Source organism: Botrytis porri (assembly GCF_014898465.1).
Source record: "Botrytis porri strain MUCL 3234 chromosome Unknown BPOR_011, whole genome shotgun sequence".
Classification (NCBI taxonomy): Eukaryota; Fungi; Ascomycota; class Leotiomycetes; order Helotiales; family Sclerotiniaceae; genus Botrytis; species Botrytis porri.
The window spans coordinates 1,194,704-1,215,371 of NW_024066085.1; the positions used below are offsets into that span (position 1 = coordinate 1,194,704).

The following is a 20,668-nucleotide window of genomic DNA, read 5'->3' on the forward strand; positions in this document are numbered from 1 at the left end:
TGTAATATGAAGACAAGACATCATGACAAATCGATGTTGTACTTCGCATAGAACCGCTAGCTATTGTCAATCTTGTTGGTGGTGCTGTTACCAGTATACACACCTCTTAGGTTATTGGAACCCTAATTAGGGAGGTCGATGAGGTTATTACGTAGTCGAACGAAAGTACTCGAGTAGACATAAGGGCTGGATGGATGTTGTAGTTTGAAGATATAAAGATGCGTTGTGAATGGGATGTAACAGGTGACGGATTGAAGTCGTTTGTGATGATTACTATAGTAGAGTGAGTAGGTATACAGAGGAGAGAGAATATAGAATAAAATGGGAGAGACCGACTGGGTAGTTTTAGTAATCTCTGAGGTGTTGTGTTATCATTGCTCGACTGCTGTCTACGGATTATCAAATAGTGTTAAACATCACATTGTTGTGAGTGTATTTAATAAAAGCACACCGGATCCCACATAATGCCACCCCCACCTGCACCTACTCTGTACATAGAAATTGTCGGAAACTTTTCTATCCAGGAGAAGGCTGAGATGCTGACTAACTTATCTCCATCGACAACCAATCAGATCGCTCATAACTGATCGAACAAGCCAGATGCAGCAGGGGTAATTACCCTCAAGTCTTGATGTTCCGAAGCCCCGATACATAATAAGCACTTAAACCAATGTTGGTGCGCTCGATGGTAAACAATCGATGCAAATCGGAACACCAAGGGATGAAATTTCGATATCTATCATCCACTCATACTTTGGACCAATATCCCTCCAACTCCCACCAAACAAAGATTTGCACTTATATCCATTGACTGAAATGAACTACGACCATCCGCTTTCAATATGAACATTTGTCGAAATAGTCAATCTGCTCGCCACCCCTGATAGCTTACAACTTGCCTATTAGTCTTTCAACACACAGAAGCACAAGATGCCACCAAGACGATCGCATAAGAAATCTAAGGCCGGCTGTCAAAGATGCAAGCACAGGAAAATCAAAGTAATCAACCATACTTATTGGGACCCAGAGCCAGTCATGAGCACGTGCTAATTTTCAATTAGTGCGACGAAAAACATCCTTTGTGTGGAAATTGTAAAAAGCATGGTTCGTATATCTTCACCGAAGGGTAAAATACATGTTGACAATGGCCATCAGGCGTTTCCTGTGATTTCGGAGATATGCCCTCATCACCTGATTCACCAGCTTTCCCCCCTCCAACGCTGGCCCATCAAAGTTCCGAAGGCTCGGTCAACCATGCCTCATCACCGGCGTCTACCACTTCTTCACTAACGCCCTTCTACCGGTCTCCTTCAATGACAGTCAGAGCTCACGGTAACTCAATACATGATCGATCACTTGAGCTCAGGCTAATGCATCATTATACTGCAACGACTTCGAAAACTCTTTCTAATGATGAAAGTCAGGACGTTGCCTGGTCTGTGGACGTACCAGCACTCGCTTATGACTCCCCATATCTAATGGATGCTATTCTTGCCGTTTCTGCTCTACACTTACGTATATTACAGCCCGAAGATCGAAGTCTTGCACGTGCATCACATAGTTATATGGCATCGGCGCTTGCTCAATATTCTTCTCTTTTGAGCCAGGGCCCATCTCAAAGCAATGCAGAAGCACTTTTCTGTACAGCTGCTCTCATCGCTTTCCAAGCATCAGCATCTCGTTGCGTCGAGAATGGAATTGATGGGGATTCTGACAGTGGTTACGTCTTACCACTCGCTTGGTTCCATTCTTTCCAGGGAGTTAAGACAATCGTTATAACTTCCTGGCATTGGTTACGAAACTCGGCTAAAATATTTCCAATTATCAATGGACAGCCTCCATTAATACTAGATTTTGATCCCGAGCGCCGAGGGTTCTTTGCTTTTTTACTCGAAGGTATTGACCATGGATCGAACTCGGAGGATACTGCCATAGATGCAGATACAAAGCAGGCATACGAACATGCTGTTGCCATGCTCAACTGGTCTCATCAAAAACCAGAGCGAGCTCGCATTCTCAGTTTCGCGGCCACCGTAACACGTCGTTATATTGACCTATTAAAGAGACAGGATCCTCGTGCTTTGGTCATTGTGTCGTGTTTTTTCGCTATGACACGTATTGTTGATGATATCTGGTGGCTTCAAGGTGTTGCCAAAAGAGAAGTGACAGGAATTTTTAGTTTATTACCGGAAGAGTGGTGGCCAAAGATGGACTGGCCAATGCGAATTGCATATTTTGAGGGAAGCTTAGATGAGGATACATGGGGTTCTTGTTGGCATATAGAAGGGACGCCAAAGCGGGAAGAAGGATTTAACGGGAATCTCATCTCTCACATCGACATGCTGGCTAAAATAATGAATGCTGCACCACCACCAGACTAAAAGCCAAATTTTCGCAACTTCTAAAAATCGAGAATATCGGAAATACGATATGCTTCTAAATATCGTGGAGTTTTGGGGCCGTTGGCGTATTGGGAAATAGCCAGCGACGGGAAAAAGCATCTTTGAAACACAAGCCCTTTTGGGGTACTGAATGCAATTATGACACAGTTGTACGGCCTAGAAACACAGTCGGAATTTTATGGTAAATGTATAGTAGGAATGAACGGCCGTTCGGGCACGATTTGAGGATTTTAATATGTAATACTAAATTCAGATTTACGTATATTAAGCGCAATAGATGCTTCTATTAATACATACACGCGCATAACTCTCTTATCCCCCTCTCAAATGATCTTTGAGTCTCGCCAGACGAAGCTCCAACTTATAGGCGTTCCCGTGCATTGCCTCAGCTAGAAACCTCGCTCATCTGTTCCACTTCTTCGCTTCACCGATATTCAACCACAACATATTTATATTTTGGATTTCGCATTGAATGCAGAGCTTCGCCTGTCTTCTTGACATGCATGTATACAAATATCTACACTTCATAAAAGCAAAGCGTAACTTTTCATCAATCTACCGGTATCTGATTCTCATCGACCGAGGCAAAAAGCAACAATCCCCAATGCATGACGTGACATTTTCCATCATCCATAAACGTGACCATGACGTTCCCCTATCCCACACCGGATCCTCGGTTCCTGTGCGCGGAGTCTTTCAGCGCTCGAGGCTCGATCGAATCTTCGGCGTTATCCCCACTACCAAGACATTTAACCATCATGATTCTAAGTTTTAGCCGCAATATAGTCCATAACTCGTTTGTGTCGTGAGGCTTGATTCTCTGTGGCTGTATAATACCTTGAATACGTATTTGTTAGTCAGGGAAGAGGTGGTTTTTGTGCTGGATGAGTGATGCTTGCTGGGATTGGGATGAGGGAGGGGGTTTTAAGTTTTGCGGCTGGGTGCCGGATTGTATATAGGATCTGGGATGGATGGGAATTGAGGGGTCTTGCTGGGCTGCGCATGGATTCTTCCTTTTAAGCTTTTTGGTACTGTGGTGCGTGGATAAGTCCTAGGAAATCTAGGGGTATTCAGGATTACAGTATTGTAAACAAGTATATGCATGTGTAAGTCATAACAAGCCAGCCAAAAAAAGCAGGAATTTAACAAGTTGATCCAAGGACCTAGGTATGGATGATAAATTTTGAGATGTACGTCGTACGTACGCTGAGATCAGATCAGATCAGATCTGGATATTAAAGTGGGTTGGATGGGAACTTGGAGGCGTGGAGGAATGGGTAGTATGTATATAAATAAGTAGTGTATACCTCTTCTCTTGCTGGTTTACTTTGATTTATTATATTTCATATTTAAATATATACTCATTTCCTCATTTTCGGCTACCTATCTATCTATACAATAACAAATTTAATATAACTTATAGCTTTCAATTATATATATACATACATCCATCACAATGGGACTCATCAGCAAAGTGATCCACGAAGTCGAGGGAAAGCACGAGCACGTACATGTTCGTTACCCCTCTCGTCTCGAAGAGTACTGAGTACTCCTGAATGCAAGCTAATATACGAATGGAACCAAGCTCCTCCCCCTCAGCAACATCATATGGGTGGTAATGGGGGACCTCAAGGAGGATATGGAGGTCAACAAGGCGGTTTTGGCGGACCAGGTGGTCCACAAGGAGGATACGGCGGTCCTAGTGGTGAACACCACGGAGGCGGACATCAAGGAGGTGGATTTGGTGGACCGGGTGGACATCAAGGTGGAGGTGGATTTGAAGGGGAGCACCAAGACGGACATCAAGGAGGTGGATTTGGTGGACCGGGTGGACACCAAGGCGGAGGACCAGGAGGAATCGGCGGTCCAGGTGGCCAACACCATGGTGGCGGAGGATTCGGAGGCGAGAGAGGTGGACATGGTGGTGGAGGACGTGGAGGACATGGCGGTTTGAAGTTAGAGAGAGATGAAGGGGGATTGTGATACCAATTTATGTTGTTTTTGTGACCCGTCTTTTGTATCGTAATGAATATATATGTGTATCTTGTCTTGGAGAACCGTGTACATTCTTGTGCTTGTTGTTGGGCCTTGACATTCTTGGAAATCGGAGGGTATAAATTAGGAGTTCTACATAGAACATAAATGTTGGAATGGGTAGATGTCTGTGTACAAAGCAATGAGATGAGGATAACATGTAGAAGAGATAGTAGTAAACCGTTGAAGCATTAATGTTCTTGGCTACTATGGCTTTCGATGGCCCAGCTCTGTGTGTGCATGTCTAAGTGGAAAGATGAATTGAGATGATAGTAGTATCTTGATTCTTGATATTATAATATCTGAATGAAATCGCATAGATTAAGTTCGACCAATCAAAGATAATCATGAATTTTGATGAATTGGAGTAAACAATCATGGACACGTTATTGGTGCCCTTCATATAATAGATCCTCTAATGACCATAATGCGCTGGAAAAACATAGAACATAGGACTACCACCGAAGTGGAAAAGCAGCAAAGCAGCTTTCAAGTATGTTACGCCTGCAATGCCTGTATATCTCGTCTTCCCATCCCAAAACTCCATATCGCTAAACTCAAACAATGCATCTATCTATAGCATTCCTGAAAAAAGTTCCCACCCCTAGAAATCCCTAAGAACCATAGCCAATACCCCTAACCGATTGATTATCTTCTGGACTTGGCCATAGCTGCAAGTCGTGCTCGCTTTTCAGCTTTCTCCTTCTTGAGTCTATTCTCTTCGGCAAGAGCTTCAGCATCCTCCTTCCTTGCAATAGCAGCAGCCATTTCTTCTTCTTCATCGACTTCAAACGTGGCTGCTTCCATATCAGAAGATACATCAGATGCATAGTCATCCTCCTCAACTTCACCCTCCATATCATCTTCGTCCTCATCTTCATCAGTAGCATAGTAGCGATCGAGGTTCTTTCTACCATTTTTATATCGGTCATTGCTGCTACGAGCGGAATATGAAGGTGCACTTGGCTTGTTAGCAGTTGGACCGCCACCTCCTGGTCTTGGGCGAGCAGTCCCAGTATAGCCAGTCGTTGCTGTTGCAGCTTTTTTGACTTTCTTTTCAACAGCTGGTGGCGGAGCCTTGGCACCAACAGACTTCGTACCATTTGTGCCACTCTGTCCATTCCGAACGGGAACCTGGCCAGGTCTTTGAAATTTGGAGTTTGGTTCCAGCCCCTTTTGAATGGTCTTCCCCTTTTGGGTCCTTAGTTTATCCGACTCTCGCTTGGATGGTGCTTTCTCTATGCGTTTGTGTTGAATCTTTCCGACCTGACCCAAAGAAGCCTGTGCAGCCTTTCCCCGTGCCAAAATCTCCGCATATGAACCTTTCTTAGGGGGTTTTGATGATTCAGTGGAAGATGGAGGTGGTGTTGGCTGGCCATTTTTGAATGTGGTGTTGGCGGTATTAGCCGAGCTCGGAGTTGGTCTTTGTTGTTTGGTGTCTTTCGTGTCGATCTTCATTCTGCCCATATTTGTATCAACAGCTGTAGGACGATGCGCTTGGATGATTGGTCTCGATATAGTAGCAGTATTTGGCCTTTGAAGTTTGTCAACCGGCTTCCTTAAATCATCGTTTGCTTTTCGCTTTGGTGGGAGAGTGGCGGTGGGCATCGTCATCGTTGAATCTGGACTTGGGCCCCCCGAAATCTGGGCGAGAAGATCACCGATCTTGATCAAGTCAGTATAATGATTATCTAGAGTGTGAGTAAATGCGCAAAGCAGACGTACCGGCATTTTGAATGATGTGCTTGTGATACACTGAAAATTTGAAAGAATGAATCAGAAGATGATGGATGAACAACTCAAACGCAGATCGCGTGGATTTCCGACTTCTTGTAGTGCATCAGCACATGAAAATTGATATGTATGGTGCTAGCAGCAGGAATAAGATTAGAAAGCGCCAGATAACAAATGACTGCGCCTTCAGATAAAATTGTTGTATTTGTGTTATTCCTTTGAGTTGTTGTTGAGGCAATTTGAAAAGCAAACGGGCAGACAATCGCAAGGATTTAAGTCCATTTCGTTATCACGTGCCTGACTTGACAGGAGTAGCTTAGCGCCACGCCGTTCGCCCACACAAGAAACTTTTTGATTTTAATCGAATCTGAGATCCACAATCGAATCTTTCACAAACTTCAAAACTCTCAGAACTTGAAATTTCAGTCTCCGTCTCTTGCGGTTAAATCGATTGATATACCTGTTCTTTAACGAAACAAATAAATGTAAGATCCTCCTCACGTTGAATACTTCGCAGTATTGTTTTGCGTACCAAGATCGTCTTTGAAATTGTTGACTGACAAGTTTTGCGCATAGCATTCAAAATGAAGTATCTCGCTGCATACCTCCTCCTCACCATCGGTGGAAAGGCTTCCCCTTCCGCTAAGGACATCACCACCGTTCTCGAGTCCGTTGGAATTGAGATCGACCAAGAGCGTCTCGATACTCTCATCAAGGAGCTTGACGGAAAGGACATCAACGAGGTCAGCACAATCGAGGGAAATGCGCACACATGTACAAATAACTGACGTGAAATCTAGTTGATCGCTGAGGGTTCCTCCAAGTTGGCATCCGTCCCATCTGGTGGTGCCGGTGCTGCCCCAGCTGCTGGTGGAGCTGCCGCTTCCGGTGGTGCCGCTGCTGAGGAGAAGGTTGAGGAGAAGGCTGAGGGTATGTTTTGCTATAGTCTCATTAATAGAAAAGGTACTAATTCAATGAATAGAGAAGGAGGAGTCCGACGAGGACATGGGTTTCGGTCTTTTCGATTAAGCAGTCAATTGACTTCCCCACGTACTCGACGCTCTCGACTTACCGGAACATCATTTCGAGATTTCTGGGAGAAATCGTGCGGGCTTCGCCCATTATTTGCACACCATTTGGGATGGATTGTATCTCGCAAAGAATCCCATGACAAGCATATATTCATGCAAAATAGAGCAATAAAGACGTGATTCTTCAAACAACAGCAGCATTTTTAGCAGTATAAATAGTTACATGGTGTGATGTGTTGTGATTTGCCGTCATTTATTAATATGAAATGTAAATGTAAATACTCTCGTTGAACATCTGTAGTTGATTGCTTGTCAACATATACTGCAACAAAGTCTTGACTTGTGAAATCAAGGTTATCTAGAAGCCGTACGAAAACCCCATATTATATCTACATAAAACCCAGAGGCCAATCAAGGCCACCCATAATCCTATTATCTACTATCTGACACCCCTCCAACACCCTTGCCATCCTTGATTTGATACGGTATCGATATTTGCATGGGAAAAGGACGAGGCTGAGAGGTCATCTGGGATATTTGCCCTATTTTAGCGCCGAAAAATAAGCGAGACCAAAATTTGCAAACTCTCTGGCACTTGGACTCAGCTGGCGGCGAACATCTTCTATACGACAACTCCATCCTTTCGACAACCTTTGAAAGAACCTAACCGCATAGATGGCCGACGAAGAATATGTGAGCAATTGATTAATTTTGTTTGGGATTTTTGAATCCACTTTATTCAGAAATGATGCAGGCGATTTGAAATGAAATGGAAGGCTAACAAATTTTCTCAATTCAATAGGATGCCCAAAAGGCTGCCGAGATCAAGGCAAAGAGAGCATTCCGCAAGTTTTCCTACCGTGGAATCGACCTCGACCAGTATGCCTACCTTCATAAATCCACAACATGAATATCAAAGGGGATCTCATAGTAGCTAACCCTATATTCTTCGAATAGACTCCTCGACCTCTCCTCCGACCAACTCCGCGATGTCGTCCACGCTCGTGCTCGCCGTAGGTTCAACCGTGGTTTGAAGCGCAAGCCTATGGGTCTCATCAAGAAGCTCCGCAAGGCCAAGCAAGAGGCTCAACCAAACGAGAAGCCTGATTTGGTCAAGACTCACTTGAGAGACATGATCGTCGTCCCAGAGATGATTGGCAGCGTTATCGGTATCTACTCCGGAAAGGAGTTCAACCAAGTCGAAATCAAGCCTGAGATGGTTGGTCACTACTTGGCCGAATTCTCTATCTCTTAGTAAGTTATTCCCTACTCTGTTCTTTGCGAAAGCATGAAGTTATTCGCATTGGAAGCATATACTAACTCCAAAACAGCCGCCCAGTCAAGCACGGAAGACCAGGTATCGGTGCTACCCACTCTTCCCGTTTCATTCCTCTCAAGTAAATCACCCGGATACATTTACGCTGTATCGTACTGGTTATCAAGGATGGATGGTTCACATATTTGCATGGGATATTATGGCACACAAGCCTGAGATACCAACCTGTTGTTTGACTACGGTCGGAAAACAGCTATAATAAATAGCGAGCAATGGGCAAATATGAAATTACGTCAAGAATATCAACCTTCTTCATTGCCTTGATGTGAAACATGTGAAATTCTCTTTCATTCTGACCGATCTTGGGCAGTTCCCATCTTTTCTATGGAGTCTTTTCTACAATCTCATGTTATTCTTTCAGTAGCCATTGCTGATATTTCACAAACTATGCCTGCAATAACCTTGTTTCGTCACATGGCATTGATCAACTGATTGGTAGGTGGCTGCATGCTTTCCTTATGATAATGCAGAAGTACCTTCACCTTGCAAATCAGATCGCAGTGGCTGAGAGTGATATGGGCAATAGCCTATGAGGTCTTGAAATGGTGGGAGATCCGCCAAAAGTGTCTGGCGGAAATCGTCCAAAGACGTCCCAGATTGCGCACCGATCCCTTGGAGATCATGCTGCCCATCCTGGGAGCATTGACGGACCAGGTTGTGAGAATCCTGATATCAGGAAGGGTGTACACGCTCGCCGGGTATGGAGATTTCCGTGACCGAAGGCTGGTCTCGAGATAACGTCGCAGGTTCGACCACCACACTGTCAGAAGATACATGAGGTTCAGTAGTGGCTCTTGGGGAATATTCCCTTAAACTATGTTTAGGCCTACACGAAGACTGTTAGAACGGCTATCTAAACACAATAATCAAAAGAATACCAGTAATCAGGTGGCATACCTTGCTCGGGCTTCGTCTCGCCTTCTATTTTTTACTGAAGCCATTTTCCTATCGCTAGTGCAAGTCACAAATAAGGTCTTTGAATTTGGATTGGGAACGGGAAAGAAATCGAAGAATGGTGAAGATGTGTAGATATAGGAGCGGAAGGGACAGCTATATACAATACTTGGTAGTTGTGTCCGGGCGTGATAGTCTCGGAACATAACGTACCCATTTTCACTATATCGAGAAAAGACAACATATCTGGAAAGCCTCAAGACTGACATTTGACGTAGATGTTCCAGATCTATTGCTCTCATGCAGTCTAAACTACAATTCACAGAATCTGTGCTACTCAGGGCAGAATATTCATTGCCTTAACCCTCAATTTTTCAGCTATTCAGTGTTATGATCCTGTTTGTTGTGGCTTCAGCCAATGATGTGTTTGGGTGAACACCTTAAGAATTTCCAGCGTCACTACGTTTCTGACCTACCTAGGAGACTAATCTATATTTTCGCATTCTGAATTGATGATCTAGTGGAAATTTCCGGGCAAGGTTGCATTTGACTCGCAGCAAAAGCGTTGAGTTTTGAAATTTGGTATGCTCTTTCATTGGTTACTCATGAGCTGCGGCATCATTTATCAGCCGCTATTGATTGTCCTCTTTCTGGTTGGGTTGTGTTCTTTTGTCCAAAGTGATAACTGAAGATAATTCGCTGTTCAATGTTGTTCTCGGTTATAAGAATCCTTGCTCAACAGTCCCGGGCAATTAAGTTCTCACCCTTGTTAGATGTCGCGTTGGAAGCTGCTTATGCGAGCTGTGTTTGCATAGTGATCATTGGCCATTGTCCTTTTGTTCACGCTGTATCAGATAGTGTGCATACCGATACCCCTGAAGCTATTAATAGGTAGGTGTAAGTATGTAACGTTCTGACAGACTCCCATTGGCGATTGCTCTATTGTTCTATTACCCGCCCACTCACCGAATGCACAGTCGGCAGACGGTGCTATCGTGCTCCCACCATCGGCTAGCTAAAGACACCACTGGGCAATACCTAAGCAAGCTTCCACATGCTTTTTTAACGACCCAGTGAAACTTTCCCATGTACTTCATCCTTTCGAGCATTGATATGGTAGCATTCAGCTTTGTGAGTTATCTATACAAGAAGTCAATTTCCCCTCGCATGTTTGATCATAGCCGTACGGACCTATATTGAACACACCATTTTCTCTTACTCATGGCTTCGAGCATATCGCAAGAACTGGACCCTTACTTCCTTAGAGTTCCTTATGATAAGAGATGGGATCTCTTTTAGCCCACAGTACGTTCCCTATACGTCGATGACAATCGTAACGCAACAGAAGTCGCTAGAATAATGAAAGAAGACTACAAATTCCCGGCTCAGTAAGTGATGACTACTGGCCATGAATGAGCTAGGGACTTCATACTGACTATTGATCCACAGCGAACACCAGTACAAGTACCATCTGAAGGAATAGAAGTTGACAAAGTCCGTCTCTGAAGAAAAAAAGGAAGCTGCTGTCACTGCCCTCGGAAACGCGTCCGGGACGATAGCACATCTACTACTGTCATTAAATAGAAAGGAGGCGAGATGGACAAGAAACGACATCGTCAACACATAGTTGAGCTAGAGAGGACGCACAAAAAAGATATGGCAGTACTATACTCAGGCGGAAATTCGTAATATCTAACACATCAGCTATATTAATCATTCATTACTGACACTGTTGCTAGGTTCATACGTTGGAACTTGCCATATCGTGCATTCTCGTCGTCTGCATCTGCAGTAGCTAATCAACATCCCCTCACTGGACAACAGACCCGACGCCAAGCGATATCTCTGTAGTTAGTCCAACTGCCAATAGGACCGGGGGCAGTCCGTTCATCCATGAACCATCTCGATGCGCCGGGGTCAGGGCTAATCTAGGCATTCAACTAATCCAACAGATTGTTCTATTGTATACCCACTTGAGCTCCTCTGATTCAGGACTACATAATGCTATGCTCAAACTTAACTGTCTTCAAAAGTGGAAGCTTTTCAATACATCGCTGTTTCTGGTTGTCCTCGTTAGTGGCAAGGGATGCAGTGAACCAGAGGTTTGTTATCGCACACAATGCCCAATTACTGGCGTCGAATAAACGCTAAGACATATAATAATTGGACCCGAAGCTGGTAAAAGTAATGGTTTAATGCAAAGGGATGAAGTTGAGAAGATTGATGTAATTTCATTAGAATGACGGGGGCGCGCAATGAGTCCTTTCTGTTGAATATGGCATTTTGCTCATAATGCTGACATATACTTTGTAGATACGAATTCCTGAATTTCTCATCGCTTTCACTCAATACCACCCTCTGCACTTAGCCCACTCTTCCGATTTTTGTTCGGTATCATGTAATCCTTCTCTCTACGCTCTTTGTGACTTTCCCAGAAATCCCAATCCTCATCATGCAGTCGCGTCTGTTCCTTTTCCAATTTTCTCTTCCTTTTCCTTTGCCTTGACCCTTTCAACTTGCTTATTTTTCCAAAGTCCTGTTCGGTCTCGAGAATTCCGTCGATGGCTTTGTTGACATGGTCGTATATACCAGTGTAAATATGTGATAGTTTTCCCCGATATAATTGAAGAGATGACGAATACGGATGCTCCAAGCAATAATGAGTGCAAGCGTTATGAGGGCAGAGGATGTCGGGACTGTTAGTGTGGTATTCTGTTAATTCTATCTTCTGGAACGAATGGGGGAAATTTTTCATACTTGCGATTACGCCTACAGTGCGAAGAGGAAGGTTATCACCACCACCCCATTCCCTGATGTGGTGTTAGCCTATGATATGGCAAAAGCATGGGCTGAGGGAGAGAAGAACCTACCGGACGTTCATACCAAAAAGGCCTGTGAAGAAACTCAATGGCAGCTAATGGCAAGAGGTTAGTTCAGAGATTATGGATATTATTGTAGATAGCATACAAAGATGACTGTGAAGACCTATTTTCGACACAAATTAACTCAGCTCATCACGAGTATAAAGATAAACCCACTGTGAATATCATAACAGATCTGCTCTGCGCACTGGCAAGATCAGCCTGGTATCTTGCCAGACGTACCTCATCCACCTGTATCAATAATTAGTACCTTTGATTAGATAGCCGCGGTATCCTACCTACCTGCGCTTGTCTCTGTATCATACCAAGCAGCTTGTCAAACTGTATTATCTTAGCGATTGTTCTTCAATAAAAGAGGAGCAGCAGTACATCATCTCTAGTACTCTTTGCGTTTTCCGTCATTTTTTCTACGTGCTGAGTATATTCCTCGAGATACTCCTCCGCATTCCTCAAGAACATCAGCCCATTCGTAGTCAAGTTTCGCTTCGCGTAAACATCTGACATGATTCTAATCTCTGACATTTGACTGTTGAACAAGGTCTTCAAAGTGTTCAGCTCATCTTCGATATCTCGGAGTTCCAGGAGAGCAGACGTGTTTTCACGATTTTGCTCCTCCGCGATCTTCCCCTCAAGTGCATGCTTAGCACGAATAGAGCTGGTTCTAAGGTCGCCATTGTCATCTGCTTTGGCCCGGAAGCCTCGTGCACGGAAATCTTTGAAGGATGTTGTCATTTTCTCTGTCTAATTGCCTAATTAGAGATAGGAGAAGAAAGTCATTCGCGAGGAGACTTACCAGAATACTGATTGCCTCTTCAAATATTCGGAAGACTTCCAAGTTGGGATGCGAAGTTCGTTCGAATAAGATAGTGACTGCATGAAGGGCGACCACTGAAGCATTCGGGGGTCAGTAATTACCCAATCATAAACAATAATCACCAAGGCAAGTAGCGAGGGAGATGAAGCTGCTTAAATCAAAAAGAGCTTGAGAGATATCAAATTTTATACAAAATCAGACTTCAGGGAAAGTTAAAACGGAAGAAAAATTGCTCACGGGCTGCAAGGTCATACGCATTTTCACAGCGAGAAGTAAGATCAGCGTTGACTTCATTAAAAATGCTGTCTCGGAGGTCGGCTTGTTGAAATAGCCTTCCATCCGTTTTCAGTCCAGCTCTCTAGGTTGAAATTAGCAAAATGCTTGATACGTCAATGAACTTAGTGTGAAAGTATCTTACTCCCGAGAAGAAAGTAACAACAGACCCTAATCGCCATATTTAGTCTTTGAAGTTTTGCCCATCAAATGTACATACCATCAATAACCCACAACCAGAGCTGATCAACCATAAGAACATTGCCATCTAGAACGTCATCATCAGACATTGGATCGCTATCGCTTAGGTTGTCCGAATCGACACTGTTTTCATCGACTGCATCTTGCTCATCATTTCCCTGGCCTGGTCTCCTCATTCGAGCTATATTGCTCTGTCCGTCAGCAGTGTTATTTGTTGTAACGTCTGACTTAGTATGTCGCTCTTTAGTCATCTTGTATAGCATCTGATCATCATCTCTCGCCCTTGTATCGAGAAGACTTGGATATCCAAATTGATCTAGTGTACGTCGAGCATTTATTGGAGGGCCGTGTCCCAGATACTGCCAGAGGACTTGAATCTCTTGCGAGTCAAGCTTTGACACTTGTTGAGGAACAGGTCTCGATCGGCCTTGCTTGATTCGTTGTTTTACGAAAGCTCTCCTTTTTACAAGAACCTTATAGGTATCAAAGTGAAGATAAGGCAAGTATAAGCACATTTAAACTTGATTTATGTCGACAGAACCAATGCCAATTTTAGGAGATGTTAATGGTGACACTAATTGAAAGGTGCGTAAGTAGATGTGTGTAGCATAGAAGAATAGACTTACCACTTTCTAAACCAAAAAAATAACAATGAGGCTTCAAGAAACAAGCATGATGATGTTCTTGATGCCTTCCACGTACTTGTTTCGAATGCCAGTGCTCGTGATCTAACATTTTACTGTGGACATCTGGCCCCTTTTCGTTCGATATCCTTTCAAGAACATCCTTTTGAGTCAGTAGAAAAAGACAATCTGGGAAATTTAGAGCTTACTGGGACCCAGGTGGGATTGTTGAACGGTACGTGTATCCATGTAAGCTTGAGGTTTGAGAAATTAGGATTCAGTAAAGGAGGCACGCTGGGAGTGAGAACAATTCTACTTTCTTCACGTCCTACGGATGATGAGGATTTATCTTGATGAATATCGGCACGCGACGGACTCAAGAAAGAACCTTGAACCGCCAGAGATTCGCTGTGCCTCCGGAGAAGCCCGGGCTCAGTCGCAGTTTCTTTGTTCTCGGTTCGCGACTTTCGAATGGATGGCTGTGAGCCCTGCTCAATGCTCAACTCATGGTCAAGAGATGGTTTGGCCTGTTTGAACGATATACGAGATGTGGCATTGGCAACATCAGGATCGCTTGAGCTTGATTGCACGGTTGGGGATGGATCAAGCAGTTTTGTAGGTGCCCCTACTTCTTCTGGAACCATACTTGTATTGTCATCCACATCGGAGGTCATTATCTGTATCAGTGATCAGCCTCATTGCACCGATTAGGGTAAAAGTGAGATTTACCAAAGCAGGCGGAGATGGAAATGATCCTGTTTTTCTACTCTCAGTGACATCTGGCGATCCTTTGGCTTTGATCTTTGGCGCTCGTCGACTCTGGGGAGAAGGGCTTGAAGCTTTCTTAAAAGGGTTCAATTTCGATGTTGATTTAGAAATTAATGCATGACCTTTCATCTTGGCATCAGAAGTGATCTTATTCATAGGCAAATATGGAGCACGGGTATTGTGACGTAAATATTGTCCGGCCACTGGGGCAGCTGATACTTCTTCCCTTCGTTCCTTCAAAAGCTTGATCGGACCATCTCGTCTAAAATCGTGCAGAGATCTGTTTGTTGACCAGACTCTGATTGGGGGCTCGTTGGTTCGGATTGTAGCAGAGCCTTCATAAAAGCCATTGATCTCCACCTCCACTCTGCCCTCGAGATTTAGTTCAAAATGTGTGAGTTTACTCAATTTACAAGCCTGCTTGACCATAGAGGCTAGCGCCGCCAAATAGGCTTCTTTAGTATGCTCGTTTGCAGAGCCGAACGCGGCACACTTTGTATGAGTGCTCACCAATGGATATACACTCTCGTTACGCAGATTAAGTATTGCGGATTTAATAGATGTGATAGGTGCATGAAAAGGTTTACCTTGATCTGGACAGGTGATATTCGAGTCTATTGTCTCGAAAAAGGTCCACACTTTAAGTTCCGTGGCTAGAGCTTTGAAGTCTTTCCCGATTTGCTTCAGAGAATAGTGATCTAGCTCCAGCTGCCTTGTTATGGATATTGGGAGTTCCCGTGATAGACCCATGATCGTACGGATACTTCCAGAGAACCCTGGCTGCGATAAATAACTTGAGCCTCTGTGTGGTGTTGCTATGATCGAGATTAGCTATATGAGTGGGTAAGCCCTTCATCCACTTTCTTTTTGGACATACCGAAAAAAGTGACACCATAACAATCATGAAGAATTGAATCTCCGCGTCTTCGAGCATCGGTTAGAGCTATTTTAAGCACTAGCCCCCCAGTACTGTGACAGACGAAAAAAAGGGGACGATTTTCCTTCTGTGTATATGTTAGGCAAGGGTTTATAGTAAATGCTCAGATGCAACAATTCGAGTTGCGGTATCGACCAATAACATGCTCTTCCTACCTCAATTGACCTTAGCTTCCTAATGCTATCCAAAAGCCTACTGGCCAATTGTTTCAATGTATCACCGTCTTTCGGGTACCCATGGTCATATAAAAGAACGCGAGCCATGCTCAGATCCTTGCGACTACGAATATCGCGGAAAATCCACGCAGGTTTCCTTTTATGAAAATGCTCCATCAAGTAAGCTGGTGATATAGGAGTCATTCTCATAAATGCCGATTTCACCTCGCTATCATTATCAAGTGGAAAGAGCCCATCCTGTGCGAATTTAGGTTCAGGCATCCATGTTATCTCTGGATGTCCTTCAATAGCAGGAATTCCGATTATGCTGTCATTCTATCAGTCATACACATTTATTGGGAGCAGAGAATGTTCTTACTCGACTTCTGTAGTTCTTGGATTCTGTCCGAGAGAGGGACTTCCTTTGAAAGGTAATTCATCTATTTTGGATTTTGGGCGGCCATTGAGTTTAGCAGGCTCACTCTGTAATGTTTCAGTGCTTTTATGTGGCACGAAATTCTGTGATTGAACCTCAACATCGGCAGTCGAAGTTCTGGTAGAGGGAGAGGTGTTGAGCGATCTCAACTCAACCATTGAGATGTCCGAATTCCTATGCCGATCACTTCCACCATAAATCTCCATTTTTGACGCACGTAGAGATGCAAAGAAACCATGTACAAAGCAATATAGCGACCTGCTCCAATTGATTGATCGATTTTTGATCAGGTATGAATTGTAATTGTAGAGCAATGGTGAGGAAAAGAAGTCTTCCGATCATTTACTCATCTCATGAGCAGCCTCAATGTAAGCCCATCTTACCTAGGTATGTAACCATCTTCCAGGTTACGTACAATCTTGCGGCTCAGAGCCGCACAAGCAGATACTTGAAGAGGCGCTGATGGTATGTATGTAAGCCTTACATGCTTACTTACACAACAATGCAATAAAATCAACCAACCCATCTCAGTGGCGGCACTATTATGTATGTTTAAGCAAACACAGAAGGTACTTCGAACGCTTAGGTATCCCGAGACTTTGGGGGCCATACGTGATTGTGGCTGTTGTGGCTGCAGGTATTCATCTCATGCATGACCTCGGGAAGCTGACCAAGCTAAGATCCCGCAATAGGCGTTTGCGGTGACATTACTAATCTTCAAGAGTCCAATTGATGCAGAAGAATGTAAAATTATCATCTATTGGCATAGATGGGGCCGTGCACTCACCGGCCCAAATTCACATGTCCTCGACGAACAAAATGATGGATTTGAATTGCAAGTTGCAAAATACACTACTGAAGTATAAATGAAATTTATTTGAGCTAAGCTTGAACGGAGGGCAATTTCATTAATTGTCAAATCAGAACCGGGAAAACATAAATCACTTCCATTCTATACCAGACGACAATCATTGTAGGTTCAAATCTTCATCATTAGGTTCTATGTATCTCGTCCCACCGAAGGCATGCAAGCCAGCGTGATCGTTATGAGTAAATATTTATATGAATAAACAAGTTTTTCAACATCAAGTTGTACAAGTTTCTGGGGAATCTCCCGTCCAAATACCAACCCAAAACGCCGTAAGAAACCCAAGAAATTAACAGATATTTAACTACTTCTCTCTCGTAATTTCATCACTCGTAGATTCGGAAATCGGCTCTACACGAGTTGGTGCGCGAGTTCTCCTGGGGCTGTTATCAGAACGGAAATATTGGTGAATTTCCTGGCTCCAATCATCGTCGTATGTTGCAATATCCTCCTCATTCTTTCCCTTCTCAGTTTGCTTGAGTTCCCATTCTTGGCGCATCTCAAGAATCTTATCTCCGGCATCCAATTTGGGATCATAGTTCTTGCCTGCCTTCATCCATCTTTCCCATAAGGATAAATGTGCTGGATGAATGGCAATACCGTGGTATTCAGATTCCCTACCGGATCTAATATACTTCCATCTTCGTTCCTGTTCCTTGAGATCGAGACCGGTGGTATCTGGAAGGAAGACGGCGGTGAGGAGCATACCAGCAAGACCGAACCATGGGACAATGTAGAATTTTTGCTGGGTTGTGATGAAGTTGTAAAGGACCGATGCGAATAAGGCGCCCAATTTACCGACAGCTGCTGAAAATCCATGGGCGGAGGCGCGGATAGGTGTTGGGAAAACCTCTGCAGCGACAAGGAAAGTAACACTGTTTGGACCGAATTGGTTGAAGAAGGACGATAAGAAGTACATGGCCTGGAAAGACTTGATGCCCGCGATACTGGTGTAATGGGCGTAATGGAATGCTGGGATGACGAAAAGAATGAAATCCAAGGCAAATCCAACTTGTTGCATCCACTTTCGTCCATAGAGCTTGTTGTCGATAAGGAACGATGCGCAATAGTAACCAGCAAGAGATACTCCGACATTACACAAGTTCCATAACCACCCTTCCATAATGGAAGTTGAGCCTGGAGAGATGACCTTGATGAATTGAGATTGGAAGAGTTTGTTACCGTAAAAGAAGACATCGTTACAAAACCAAGCTCCGGCTGTAGCAACTAAGCGACCTGAGAAATGCTTGACTGTCAAGCTGAGAGACTCCTTGTCGTATCCGGTAACGTTTGTGGTCTTCTTGGCGATATCGAGTCCTTTGGAAATGAGAGGCATCTTGTACATGCGGTAGTAGACAAGCCAGAGAGTACCGACAGCGGGGATGGCGAATGAGACTCTGAAAAGCCATTGTGCTGAGACTTGGGAATAGGGTGGGTTTCCACTTCCGTGATGGAAGATGAGAAGCAAGAGGATCAGAATGGCTTGATTAAAGAATTGACCCCAACCTTGCATAAGGAAGGCCATGGTTACCTTGCGGCCACGATGAAGTCTGTCCATTTTGGTTGTTTGGCGATTGGATGCAGTGGCGCTTTCCATAGCAGCAGTGGCTGTCATTGGATATTCACCACCGACACCAATACCGTAGAAAAACAATGACCAGGCATAGCAAATAACCCAGCCATTCAGAGTGACACCCCAAGAGGCGATAAGCATGACCAGACCAAGAAACATGATGACAGCATCTTGAATCAAACCCCAACGACGGCCAATCTTGTCACCCAAGTATCCGACCAAGATTTGACCAACAATGATACCAATGATTTCCAAGTAAGTGACGGCATAAGTCCATTGCTCACTACAAACCTCGAAAGTTTTCCAGCATTTCGGCCAGACGGCTGAGAAGAGGGGTCCTAAGTTTCCGATAGAGAAGAGAACGTATCTGGAAATATAATTAGTGTTGGAATTATTGACCACGAAAGTTGACATACCCTTCAAGGCCCAAACCGGCACCAGGGAGAACAGCATTGCTGAAATACCAACTGACAGGACTGAGGGGGTCTTTTTTCATCATTGCCAAAATCTGCTTGACCTCTTTCTTTGCATCAGCTCCCTCAGTTCTAGTGATGAAGGAGATTTTATCTGTCAATTTGAGATCTGCCCAATAAACATGCTCTGCTGTGAAAATATCATCGGGGTAAAGGAATTCGTTGAAAACAGCTTCATCAGCTCCCAAATCGTATATCGATACATGGTCATCACCAGTTTCCGGACCATGAGGAAGACCAATGATCCCCATATTGGTAGGATTATGATGTTCATGGGCGTGAACAGGACTCGCCATTTTGAGAATTGGCGAGGGAAGCCTCAAAGGGTGAGAGATTTGAGGAAATTGACGATGGAGCCCTTATTGCTTGGGCAATGAAGGGGGAAATGAAGAAAGTTAACGATAGAAGAAGAGGAATCTTGAGAGAGCAAATGGGAGGAGATGGAATAAATAAGAGAATTAGATCATAACCTACCATTTTTTTTTCTCACTACGGTGGTCCATGTTCATGTACCAGGGAGGTACTAGATGGGTAGCATGAAAAAAATGGATAAAGTAGGAGTATTCCGAAGTGGGGCCATCCAACTTTCCGGCGGGGCAAAGTGGATTTTTCGAGCTCTGGGTGGAATTTTTGAAGAAACCGAGGAAGATCAATGTAACTTAGATGGGTTTAGTCACTCTGGTGGATTTACTTTTATCGGATCAAGTTGGCTTGTCTTTTTGGGTTCTGGTCGTTTCGTTGTTCAATTTATTGTATGGCTGGGACGGTAGTGGAACTCGATTGAATTTGCCACATATTCATCATTACTTGCCCAGGCAGGTACAATCATTCCAATCTGATCCGTCTAGACTGGAGGTGTGTTTGAAAGAATCTTTATGATCTTTTGGTACCCGAGTACACTTCATATAGTCACGTGCTAGACCAATCCAAAATGTTCAGATGAGATTGGACTAGGAACTGAACCGGGAATTACATCAAGAAAATGAAGGGGCATGGCATTTAGTTGGATTGTGATGCGAACATCAATTGGGCTAAGGACTTTGTTTGCTATTTGCTATCTAAAGATAAAACCATTGGAGAGTTGAGACGATTATTTTAGAACCGAGAATGAAAAATCAACACACCATCTGAGACCATCTGGTGCCATCTAGTACTAATAGGGGGTAGATAGCAACAGACTTTCTAGACAAATTGCCTTTACTCGTATAGCAAATTCAAATAATTTGGCCGTTCA

The 20,668-nt window shown here is 43.9% G+C and overlaps 7 protein-coding genes across 7 annotated transcripts; 4 read left to right on the forward strand and 3 right to left on the reverse strand.

Moving 5' to 3' along the window:
* Nucleotides 1-930: 930 nt before the first annotated feature.
* EAF01_008388 (uncharacterized protein) lies at nt 931-2,381 on the forward strand (the record flags this gene model as incomplete). Its single annotated transcript, XM_038916644.1, has 3 exons — nt 931-999; nt 1,062-1,104; nt 1,156-2,381. 3 exons carry the CDS (start codon nt 931-933, stop codon nt 2,379-2,381), a joined length of 1,338 nt encoding a protein of 445 aa, XP_038768006.1.
* Nucleotides 2,382-3,858: 1,477 nt separating this feature from the next.
* On the forward strand, nt 3,859-4,385 carry EAF01_008389 (uncharacterized protein; the record flags this gene model as incomplete). Its single annotated transcript, XM_038916645.1, has 2 exons — nt 3,859-3,915; nt 3,966-4,385. The coding sequence occupies 2 exons, from the start codon at nt 3,859-3,861 to the stop codon at nt 4,383-4,385; spliced, it is 477 nt and encodes a 158-aa protein (XP_038768007.1).
* A 699-nt stretch (nt 4,386-5,084) lies between these two features.
* On the reverse strand, nt 5,085-6,167 carry EAF01_008390 (uncharacterized protein; the record flags this gene model as incomplete). Its single annotated transcript, XM_038916646.1, has 2 exons — nt 5,085-6,101; nt 6,162-6,167. 2 exons carry the CDS (start codon nt 6,165-6,167, stop codon nt 5,085-5,087), a joined length of 1,023 nt encoding a protein of 340 aa, XP_038768008.1.
* Nucleotides 6,168-6,540: 373 nt separating this feature from the next.
* EAF01_008391 (uncharacterized protein) lies at nt 6,541-7,476 on the forward strand. The gene is made up of 4 exons (XM_038916647.1): nt 6,541-6,655; nt 6,747-6,913; nt 6,971-7,100; nt 7,153-7,476. The coding sequence occupies exons 2-4, from the start codon at nt 6,755-6,757 to the stop codon at nt 7,197-7,199; spliced, it is 336 nt and encodes a 111-aa protein (XP_038768009.1). The 5' UTR covers nt 6,541-6,655; nt 6,747-6,754; the 3' UTR covers nt 7,200-7,476.
* Nucleotides 7,477-7,797: 321 nt separating this feature from the next.
* On the forward strand, nt 7,798-8,795 carry EAF01_008392 (uncharacterized protein). Its single transcript, XM_038916648.1, has 4 exons — nt 7,798-7,894; nt 8,004-8,080; nt 8,159-8,455; nt 8,533-8,795. The coding sequence occupies exons 1-4, from the start codon at nt 7,877-7,879 to the stop codon at nt 8,600-8,602; spliced, it is 462 nt and encodes a 153-aa protein (XP_038768010.1). The 5' UTR covers nt 7,798-7,876; the 3' UTR covers nt 8,603-8,795.
* A 3,156-nt stretch (nt 8,796-11,951) lies between these two features.
* On the reverse strand, nt 11,952-16,726 carry EAF01_008393 (uncharacterized protein; the record flags this gene model as incomplete). The annotated part of the gene is made up of 18 exons (XM_038916649.1): nt 11,952-12,127; nt 12,189-12,241; nt 12,302-12,345; nt 12,399-12,416; nt 12,470-12,544; nt 12,596-12,634; nt 12,683-13,054; nt 13,107-13,201; nt 13,365-13,485; nt 13,546-13,571; nt 13,621-14,074; nt 14,123-14,175; nt 14,228-14,387; nt 14,434-14,901; nt 14,954-15,807; nt 15,870-15,996; nt 16,085-16,412; nt 16,464-16,726. 18 exons carry the CDS (start codon nt 16,724-16,726, stop codon nt 11,952-11,954), a joined length of 3,726 nt encoding a protein of 1,241 aa, XP_038768011.1.
* Nucleotides 16,727-17,412: 686 nt separating this feature from the next.
* On the reverse strand, nt 17,413-19,888 carry EAF01_008394 (uncharacterized protein). The gene is made up of 2 exons (XM_038916650.1): nt 19,378-19,888; nt 17,413-19,328 (listed from the first exon to the last, which is right to left on the reverse strand). Exons 1-2 carry the CDS (start codon nt 19,728-19,730, stop codon nt 17,693-17,695), a joined length of 1,989 nt encoding a protein of 662 aa, XP_038768012.1. The 5' UTR covers nt 19,731-19,888; the 3' UTR covers nt 17,413-17,692.
* Nucleotides 19,889-20,668: the final 780 nt, after the last annotated feature.

What these genes read in the sequence shown, in the direction of transcription:
- EAF01_008391 (XM_038916647.1), top strand. Translation starts at nt 6,755, where the DNA reads ATGAAGTATCTCGCTGCATACCTCCTCCTCACCATCGGTGGAAAGGCT. An exon ending in ACGGAAAGGACATCAACGAG is followed by an intron (nt 6,914 to 6,970) that starts GTCAGCACAATC and finishes CGTGAAATCTAG; the next exon opens with TTGATCGCTGAGGGTTCCTC. An exon ending in GGTTGAGGAGAAGGCTGAGG is followed by an intron (nt 7,101 to 7,152) that starts GTATGTTTTGCT and finishes TTCAATGAATAG; the next exon opens with AGAAGGAGGAGTCCGACGAG.
- EAF01_008392 (XM_038916648.1), top strand. An exon ending in CGTGGAATCGACCTCGACCA is followed by an intron (nt 8,081 to 8,158) that starts GTATGCCTACCT and finishes TTCTTCGAATAG; the next exon opens with ACTCCTCGACCTCTCCTCCG. An exon ending in GCCGAATTCTCTATCTCTTA is followed by an intron (nt 8,456 to 8,532) that starts GTAAGTTATTCC and finishes ACTCCAAAACAG; the next exon opens with CCGCCCAGTCAAGCACGGAA.
- EAF01_008394 (XM_038916650.1), bottom strand. Translation starts at nt 19,730, where the DNA reads ATGGCGAGTCCTGTTCACGCCCATGAACATCATAATCCTACCAATATG. An exon ending in GCCGGTTTGGGCCTTGAAGG is followed by an intron (nt 19,329 to 19,377) that starts GTATGTCAACTT and finishes TTATATTTCCAG; the next exon opens with ATACGTTCTCTTCTCTATCG.